General features: G+C 36.8%; 1 protein-coding gene across 1 annotated transcript; it reads left to right on the top strand.

The window, feature by feature from the left end:
* The first annotated feature begins 448 nt into the window (after positions 1–448).
* LOC136853407 (Kruppel-like factor 2) lies at positions 449–3774 on the top strand. The gene is made up of 2 exons (XM_067128904.1): positions 449–839; positions 1474–3774. Exons 1-2 carry the CDS (start codon positions 762–764, stop codon positions 2551–2553), a joined length of 1158 nt encoding a protein of 385 aa, XP_066985005.1. The 5' UTR covers positions 449–761; the 3' UTR covers positions 2554–3774.
* Positions 3775–10625: the final 6851 nt, after the last annotated feature.

Below are 10625 nucleotides of genomic sequence, written 5' to 3'. Positions count from 1 at the left end.
ACTTTACCTAAATTAAAAGTGACTAATTAAAGGAGCATAGTTTAATACGAAAGTTATATTCCCAAATGCTTGTCGCATATGGTATATGCAAATTTCGAAAATACCCATTGACCATAATGTCGACGGCAAGAGAAATTAAGCAGAAAGGTTTTAAAACGATGACGAGCAGAAGAAAATGGATATAAATTCCACTACCGTTTAAGAAGATGCGTATACCTTTTAAGATTTAGTGGTGGTCACTAAAACATTTTTTAAATGACATTTCTTACCTTAAATGGAATAGACAAGGCTCTTCTCTCATTTCTCTAGCCTCAGGCCATCTCACTGATTGAAGCTCCGCCCCTAAAGGCACGATGATTGGCTACGAAATTCCTGGGCGGCTCCGATTGGTGACCGGTGATGTCATGCTCACTGACGGTCTGAGATGTGTTTTTACTCAAATGCATTTTTTTCTGTATTTGGGGAGAGTTGTGCATCATGGTCATTAAAACTTGAAATGTATCGTCGAAAAACATCATCTGAAACAAATTCAACGAAAGAGTTTGGTGATAAAGTAAAGCAGTGGTTATGGAAATCCAGCTACCAAGATCTGGCGATGTATGGCAACGTTTTTATCTCGTGAGCGCGGGAGGATTCCATGCAACGGAAACAGTCAGGTGAGTTCAGTTATATCCGAGCCACGACGATCTTCACTCGTACCTGTCTCGCCTTTGGTGACCGTGGAATAGAAGTGTGGCGGTTTTTATTCTCTCTCTCGCAAAATGGAAGTGGCGACAGAGCGGCCTGTTTTGTATGGGCAGTTAACACCTCTCTCGTCCAGTTTCTCAGATTTGAACGATGTAAGTATTTATATATTCTTTATTCTTATTAAATGACGACAATACCACGCTCCCCTGCTGTATTTGTGTGTAAAAAGTTATTTATTAGTTTTGGTCAAGAGCGTCCCTGGTACTGCGTACATGTATGAAAAGTTTGTTAAAAAAAAATTCACTGTAATGTTTTTGCAAACACTTGCTATATTTCATATATAATATATATATATATATATATATATATATATATATATATATATATATATATATAATGTGTGTGTGTATGTATGTATGTATGTATATATGCTTATGCCGCTGTATGCAATTACTTGAGAATGCAAACTTTTCTGCACTGTGACGTGATTGCAAATTTTGTTAAAATAAATATAGTATTAGCTACCAATTACACTACTAAAGTAAAATTTATAGCTTTGCTAAAATTATTAAATTTTTATCCTATTTTTTTTTTTGTAATGCCACTGCAAAGCATGGTTAAGTTTATTAGTTAGTTGCAGCAGCTCTCCTTAAGAGATGAAGTCTGAGCTAGCATAATATGATACAGTTAAATATGACTGGTAGCAATAAGCTTAGCAGCGTGTCGTCAACGTCTTTTTATCCGCCGTAGGAAACAAATCTGAAATCTTTCCTTCCCGATTTGCAGGTCTGGTTGGACATTGCTTCAATGTTAGATGAAGATTTGAATGTAAATGACCTGAGCACGCCAGAGGACCAACCTGCAGCGCAGGAGCAACTGCCACAGCAGCAGCAGATCCCCCAGCCCAGTGACACCTGCATTTCCCCCATTACATACCCACCGACTCCTCCAGTGCCCGACTGCGAATTGCCCCAAGAAATCGCAGTCAGCTGCCCTCCGCACCAAAAGGTGGTTGGAGGGTTACCCTCGATGGCAACAGCCTTTCCTTCCACCACCAAGAGGGATTACGAGCACGTCGTTCCCCAGCAACAACAGCCCTTGTATCGCCAGCACCAACAGCAGCCCATGCAGCACCACCAAGAACAGCATCACTATCAGCAGCTTCAGCCTCAGCAGCAGTATGGCGGTTGCGTCGCCAACTCATCGACTCCTGTTTCTAATACTCCTGCTGGAGGCACCGCCTGCGCTCCATACCCTGTCTACGGACAGTATTATCCTTCCAATCAGCATCCCGCCGCTATGTCAACGCCTTATACCACAGCGAACACCATCTCTCATCCCGCAGCTCCCATATCGCACAACACCGCCCAGACCCCACCCCATCCCACCTACACCACCACTCACACAGTTACACCCACAGCTGGTTTTGGGAGCATGTACCAGTACTGGGGAGGGTCAGGGGTTATTCTAACGCCTCCATCATCGCCTCACGCCCCTGGGGTAGTCGCTGCGCCGATACTCTGCCCACCCACGGCTCCGCCACAAAGCGTCCAGCAGCAGCCACCTCGTCCCAGACGCCGACGTGCCCGTAGGAAGGTCATCATTCACAACTGCCCTCACCCAGGATGCACGAAGACGTACACAAAGTCTTCCCACCTGAAGGCTCACCTACGGACTCACACAGGGGAGAAACCGTACACCTGCAAGTGGAAAGGTTGCGGATGGAAGTTCGCGCGCTCCGACGAATTGACACGACACTTCAGAAAACACACCGGAGATCGCCCATTCAACTGCAGACTGTGCGACAGGGCCTTCTCCAGATCTGACCATCTCAGTCTGCACATGAAGCGCCACATTACCCTCTGAACGGAACTTCCGAGATGTCCAAGTTGAACCTTAAAGGTCAGCCAGTGTTTCTCTCTCTCTCTCTCTCTCTCTCTCTCTCTCTCTCTCTCTCTCTCTCTCTCTCTCTCTCTCTCTCTCTCTCTCTCTGCTCTGCTCTGAGGATCACTGAAGGAAGACTCCTGTCATGGATTTCGTATTTCGAAAGAGCGAATTTCCCACTGGTTCATCTTGGTAAGGTGGACATAAATATTGATAATGCATAACATAGCCCTACGTTTAAAGTCTTACATATATATATATATATATATATATATATATATATATATATATATATATATATATATATATATATATATATATATATATATATATATATATATATAACAAGACCAATGTAGGACCTTAGAAATACCAAAGATTTATGTAATATTTTTACGATCTCTGTAATATTTTCTCGCGTTACTAGAAGTGGATGAGTCTTAAATAGCATGATGACTGCCACAGATATTCGAAGCTATATTGCCTTGAGATGTTTTCAGTGTGTTGTGGAACTCAAATTTTTGCGCAGTTGTAACATTTCTTCTCTGTAGTCATAAAATATATCCTGTTTTATATATTTAATAGCCATTCCAGAAGTTTCTTGACTGAATAGGCTAAAAAAAAAAAGACTGGACATATTTATCGAATCTCATTGTACGTTCTATGTATGCTAAGTTTATTGTAATGAAATCTAGAACTCAAATTCGAGTCGATTGTAATCCAAGTTGGTAAGGGTGTCACATTTTTATTTACGGTTTTTCTTTTATATTTGGTAACAAAAATGCATTCACTATGTTATAAGACTTGTAAAAATAATTTTTTTAATAACGCATTTTATTTTATTTTATGCAACTGGCTTATGACTCTATTTTCTCAGTGTTAAGTATACGGCTTTACATGTATCATTAGCAGAAGGGCAATGTAATTTATATCCCTGGTTCTGTTATTATAATTGTTTCTTGTCTTCAGTTTATGTTTTCTGTACTTGAAAATCCCATATTTTGTTAAAAGGTGTCTGTCTTTTAATTTTGAAAATCTTTTGAACGTTTCCTCCTAGTCAAGGGTTGATGCGGCGTTCTGTTCTCGTCCGCTCGACTGTACAAATGTATATATATTTTTATATGATGGAATTGTGTTGATAATTGTTTTTATATGAATGTATTAGGAAATAGGAACTTTTATATTAAAATATGTCGAAATAAATTTCTCTTTGATTTCAACCAATTTTTTTTTATTTAATGATTTTTTTAAACAAAAGGAATAAGATTAAATAATTAATCTCAGAACTGAAATTAGACGAAATAAGGGTGAAGGAATATAAGATTCATATGGAAACAGTAATAGAAAATGCAGAAATAAAGCATCTGTAAAGAGATTTGAAAATACTAAAACAAAAAAGGAACATTAAAACCACAAACGGGGGGGAGACACGAGAGATGACAGAAAACTTTAGAAAGAAAGATACAGATATTGATTTAATGTTTCTTACAGAAATGATATAGGAATTGGAAAAATAACATGGTCATAAGCTTCAGAGTTAGTGAATTTATAGTCTTTATGGGGCTGTCATTAGAAAATGCCCAAGACAAGACAGCTGAATGTGAGCATGTATAAAAAAAAAAAAAGGAAAGGTGGGAAATGCTTGTATATTAAGTTTAGGAAAATTTACGGGAAATCGTGCATATCTGTAAGCGAATTTTTTTGTTAAACCTTTAATTGAAATTTTATTCTTGGTTCCATCTACACTGCTATACGTTGTTTAATTGAAAGGTGGTTAGAAATCTAATTACCAGTGAGCTTTCAAAGGCCAAATGAATGCGGGGTTGAGCTTAGTTTAAGTACTTTATATGGTTTTACATGTAGATATATTCCTGTCTCTTATTCTATATTCAACTAAATAATATAGAAAGACAAAATTGTTTATATATATATGTGTGTGTGTATTTAATGGAAAATGAAACACTTTGTGATTTATACCCAATATTTAATTTTCCCCGTGGTGCGGCTGAATATGTTCATCACGCCTTATTGTGAATTTGAAACTTACAAAGGTCTTTACGTATTTGGTAATTTGTCTGTGCAATCATCTTCAAGGTTGTCTAATAATCATCTGGCCTCATACCGCAATGGTAACGCACTCAACTTACAAAAACTGGGTAACCATTGTTTAATTCTTGGGTGCGTTCCGTAAAAATCTAGTCAGTCTTTGTTGTCCTAAGAATTAGATTAGGCACTGGGGTGGAGGGAGAGAGAAATAAGTATTCCATGAAAAGGGGAGACCCTCTGCGGGATAATCCTTATCCCGCAGTTGTGAAAGCATTCATATACGTGCTCATTCATCAGGTAAAAAAATTGCTCATCTATGTATGTTGTCAAAAACGCCTAAAGGCAAATTCTTCTGCAGAAAAACACCTGCGCTGGATCAGGTAGATTTAGCACAGGTGTGCTGCTACCGGTCAAACCTGGAAGAAGAGTCAGGTGTTTTCATAAACCTGTTACATTGTTTCTCTCTCTCTTTCTCTTCCTGTGCTTAGTTTGATGTTGATACTAGATAGTGGATTTTTTTGTTTTTATCGTCTGTATATGCATATGAGTATACGTATTTAAATATATCTTCCATTTGAGTTATATTTATAGTCTTGTTATTTACATACGCTTACATCGGCTACATATATACACGCATGTGTGTTTAAGAGAGAGAGAGAGGTCTCCGAATGATATTCTAGCCTACTTCACCTTGCTTTCTTTAACACCATACAAAGTCTGCTTTTGAATGATTTTTTTTTTTTTTATCCTCTGAGGAAATGCCTTTTCGGCGCAGGTGGTGACTGAGGCAGGCAGGCAGGTGGTAGAGGAAACATGTAAGGGGAAAATGAGGAGGAAGTGAGGAGTTCCTTGAGATAATTTGCCGGAGAGTGATTGATGTGATTCCGAAGGTTATTGGGGAGAGGGTTTTGTGAATAAAGAAGAATAAGCAGTGAGAATTAAGTTAAGATATTGATGAATGAGTGGAAAGAGGAAGCATTAACAATAATAGGGAACAGGGAAATTGTAGGACGAGGAGGACGGAATTAGATAAAATAAAAGGATCGGGGTTGGTGAAGGCGAATAATGGATAAGAAAAATTAACCAGGGAATGAGGTGGAAATATGAATAAAGGCCTGGAATAGTGCCGGAAGGAGGAAGGGTAGGAGAGAAAACGGGGAGGTGTATAAGTCGGTGCAATTAGCTTGAAAGGAAATCAGAAATATGAAGTGAGGTTAAATAATAAAAACCAATTGGTAAGAATACTTTGAAGTAATGAATATCTAAGGGAAATTGGAAGAATGAAATGCAGCGATATAACGGTACCATTGACAGTGAATTGAATGTACAGAAAGAAGATTCACAGTATCAGCCACTTTAAATACTATTTTCCATGAGATGCAAAAAGAAAAATCATTAAATTTCTGAAGACGAATCGCCAAATCACTCGCATCTTCCTCGACACTGAATAATCCTGATGGGTTCCGGCGCTTGGTCCTCAAGACCTAAATTTCATAATCACTCAATCAATCACTAGCATCTTCCAGACAGCGGAAGCTGAGAAAATACTGGATTCCAGAACAATACGTAGAAAGATAAGCCTCGTTAATGCAAACACAAAGCATTTAATTCCTTTCTATTCTTATATATTTTGTTTAGTATCCTCGCAGTCGTGTAGCAAAGAAGCTTTCCCATAAAAAGGAAATTCTCTTCTCACAGTTTTTATTCATTCATTCATTGTATATAGTACCTTCATTCAATGCTTTATTCATACTTATTCTTACTGAACCCTTCTTTTGCGTGGATTCGTTTTACAATTCTGCCCTTGGCTACATCACGCATAAAAGAGTAGTTTGTTCCATTGTTGTGGAGGAAAATAAGAGCCTCCGCCATAGAAAGCGCTTTTCTGATTCCTTCTAAGAATGGTAATTGTTTGTTCTGTTGCAACAGACATGAAAGGAAACCAAAGACGCTTGTGGTCGAAAGAAAAACGAAGACATTGTGGATGTTCCAAGCTCCTGTTTTAAACTGACACATTTTAACCATGTGAAGATCAGATTGTTTTTCAATTCCGTTCTTAATATCTGTATGTTCTGTGAGAATAATTAAGTTTCATCCCTTTTTTGCGTTTGGTACAGCGCTGTGCGCGACACTAGATATTTTAGAAGTGTGTCGAGTTCACTGGAGAATTAGAAAAATCCTTTCTTCCCTTTGTGTTACGATTTACCAACAGCATTTATAAATTACACTGGAAAGATATCTCACGATTTAATCTTTATTAGTGTATGAAGGAGCATTCTTTATTAAAATGCTTAGCCAAGAATACGGGCGCGTGGGCAAGGTTGACTTTCGAGCAAGAGGAAATTATTTCATCCTTGTGGTTGGCTGTTGTATGTGGGGAACATGTCTCGTAATGTTCCAAGTATTTAATTTTTAATTGCTTTCCTCACTTTACCGTAATTGATAGTAGATATGGGACAAAGATCATCCCGGTCTAGATAATTCGTTGATGTTAATTGTAGTAACTCTGATTAGCAGTAGGAATCAAAAGTGCATGGCAATTGCTCCAAAATTACCCAAAGCTGTATAAGGAGACCCCTAAAATAGAAAGTAAAAATGAATTGCCACCAGTAAAGGATTCCATACAATTATGTACTAACCTGTGAATATAGAGTTTTGGGGCTGAAAGTAAGCCCTTTGTTGGCCGAGTCGGTTGAGCTTCAGACTGAACTCCACAAATTGTATAATAATGGAAAAAAATATTGAAATATGTTGGATCCCTGCCCATGTAGGGATTAAAGGAAATGAGGAAGCTGATAAAGCAGCTAAAGAAGCAGTCCGCATGGTAAGAGCAAATATAAAAATCCCAATTAGTGATTACATAAGAGATATAAAAACAACCATTACAAATAAATGGCAAAACATATGGAACGAGGAACCTATAAATAATAAGTTGAAACAGATAAAATCCAGCGTTGGAAAATGGAGCTCATGATGTCAGAGAGAGAGAGAAACACAAGTAATTCTGACGCGTCTGCGAATAGGCCATACTCGTTTGACACATGGACACTTGATGAACAGTCCATGTGGTCCTCCTCCCGAATGCCCAGAATGCAAAGTGTTGATAACAGTCAAACATGTGCTGTGCGACTGTCCAAAATATAATCAACAGCGAGTATCAACCTTTGGAAATAAATCAATGGGGGAAATTTTATCAGAATCTTATACATTTTCAGTCATCCCAATTTTATCTTTCATTAAAAAGTGTAACTTGATAGACAAAATATAAATCCAAGTAAATAATGAAAATATAGAAGCCTGTAGGGCGTTTAAGAAAAAAATTGTAATTCTGAATTTTAATTTTTGATTTTTATGAAATTTTATTTTATTCTTTTTAATCTTTAATTTTTTTTTGCATGCATGGAAACGAGCAAACGTATTTATTGTATACATGCGTTTCAGCATATTTGTTATACAGTTTTTTTTTTTTTCTTTTAAACTTCATTTTCATTTATTCATCATCATGCATTTTCATTTATTCATCATCATGCGAATGACCTGTTTGGTCCCAGTTCTAGGCCTATGGCCTAGACCTGGCATTTCATCCTAATCCTTCGGGCCAGCCCTATAAGAGCTGATTAGTCAGCTCAGTGGTCTGGTTAAACTATTTTAATAATAATAATAATAATAATAATAATAATAATAATAATAATAATAATAATGTCACTCGATGGGCCGGAGTTCAATTCCCGCCGCCGGCTGATGAAGAGTTAGAGGAATTTATTTCTGGTGATAGAAATTCATTTCTCGCTATAATGTGGTTCGGATTCCACAATAAGCTGTAGGTCCCGTTGCTAAGTAACCAGTTGGTTCTTAGCCACGTAAAATAAGTCTAATCCTTCGGGCCAGCTCTAGGAGAACAGTTAATCAGCTCAGTGGTCTGGTAAAACTAAGGTATACTTAACTTTCTATGGGGCTGAAAGTGTCTCTAGGTTGCCCAACAGGCCTCAGCAAAGATAGAACGCGGGAATAAGACGCTTCACTATGATACCCAGCCTCTGTTGGAAGTTATTGCCAGATTCATCCCCCATGGTGTTCGAAGGGGTCTCGCCACATAGGCCTCTTGTAGAAATACTCTCTTGGATCGCTAGCAACCAGACTTTATTTTTGTAGTCCATGTCTTATGAGGGTGTTGAGTGACTGACGAAGCTAAGTTAGTGAAAGTAGGTCTTCAAAGATATGCACCAATGTCTGCTGCTATAGAGTAGGGAGGAAAGTTATTGCTGGCAATGTTATATTGTGAAATTGATTTTATAAGCCGCTTCTTTCGTACGTGGTGGAACCCACGAGGGTTTCTTAGGTGACGAGAAATGAGCTCAAGTACAGTAGTAGCAATTTTAGCAAAAGTAACGTGTTAGGGTGTTAGAAGAGTAGTAAGTCTGACGTTGAGAAATTTACTCACTAGCTGTGAAGATTATTACTAATAAATGTTCACGCAGTATCAATATTTTATTTTATTTTATGTCTCTTGCATCATAGTACACTTTTAATTTTCATTTGCAATTAAATTTAGGTAACCCTGTTGATAAGTATTTCGGTTATTTGTATGAGACCGACCTAATGCTCCCATGTATAGCGTATATATTCTCCTTAGGTGGGGTGGAATATTCAGGGCCTATTCTTGAAAATCTATAATCTGCTATATTATAAGCTTGCAAGAGGGGAAAAGAGGAACACGCATTATCCGTTTGAGAGCGCACCCTTTTCAATGTTTTTTTTTTCATTCATTTAAATATTTTGGTTATTAGTCGAGAGAGTCACATTAGAAGTAAATATAAAAGTCATGTGATATAAAAGTCATGTGCAGTATAAATGCTAAACTGTCTTACATATAAATTCACGTGTTACTGAGAAGTGATGATGAAAATAGGTTGGTTTCAATTCATAGTACTGTACCTAAATTCAACACAGAAATGTGCATATCTCTTAATGCTGTCTGCACCAAGCACTCGCTCCCACTACCAACCCTAAAAGACGATTTCCACTTCCGGCGAGGGTAGGTCCACTTACATATCGCCTTTCAGGTGTAATGTCATGCGCAAAATTAGTTATTAAACAGGTTTTTCTTCCTTGCACTAACGTGCATTTTTTAAACTTACGTGGTAAGAAATGTGGGTATTAATGATTTTAATCACAACCAAGTGGTTACATAATAATTCTTTGTATGTTGTATTCGTATAAACGAAGGAGTTTAGAACGAACAAAATCTGTTGTACGGTGCATTCTAAGCGCCTTCGTTCATATGAATACAACGAACAGTGAACTATTATAAAACTACTTGGTTACATATATATATATATATATATATATATATATATATATATATATATATATATATATATATATATATATATATATATATATGTATATATATATATATATATCTATATATATATATCTATATATATATATATATATATATATATATATATATATATATATATATATATATATATATATATATATATATATATATATATACATACACATACATGATGCAAATTCATCCTTACTTCTTTTTCAAATAATCGAAAAGTTTAATGTATCATGTGCTAAGGCAACATATCGCGTGAGCCTTAGTTGCAACTGATCTTCGATATCACAATAATAATAATAATAATAATTAGTAGTAGTAGTAGTATTCGTGGGCTTCAGTTACGTACAGGGGAAGACTCAACCTGTACGTAACCTGTATATATACTGTACACATACAAATGTGTACGTATGTATTACATATATATATATATATATATATATATATATATATATATATATATATATATATATATATATATATATATATATATACATACACATACATACACACACACACACATACATAGAGAGAGAGAGAGAGAGAGAGAGAGAGAGAGAGAGAGAGAGAGAGAGAGAGAGAGAGAGAAGGAAGGCAGGAAGAACCACGCCACGAAGTTACGGACTCTGAGATATCGATCGTATTCTACGACACT

Source organism: Macrobrachium rosenbergii, chromosome 27, assembly GCF_040412425.1.
Source record: "Macrobrachium rosenbergii isolate ZJJX-2024 chromosome 27, ASM4041242v1, whole genome shotgun sequence".
NCBI lineage: Eukaryota > Metazoa > Arthropoda > Malacostraca > Decapoda > Palaemonidae > Macrobrachium > Macrobrachium rosenbergii.
The sequence above is the reverse complement of the archived record's forward strand: the minus strand, read 5'-3'. Positions and strand labels throughout refer to the sequence as shown.

Excerpts from the sequence above, each read along its gene's own strand:
- LOC136853407 (XM_067128904.1), top strand. The coding sequence starts at position 762 with ATGGAAGTGGCGACAGAGCGGCCTGTTTTGTATGGGCAGTTAACACCT. Across the intron at positions 840-1,473 it reads GTTTCTCAGATTTGAACGAT|GTCTGGTTGGACATTGCTTC; the intron begins GTAAGTATTTAT and ends CCCGATTTGCAG.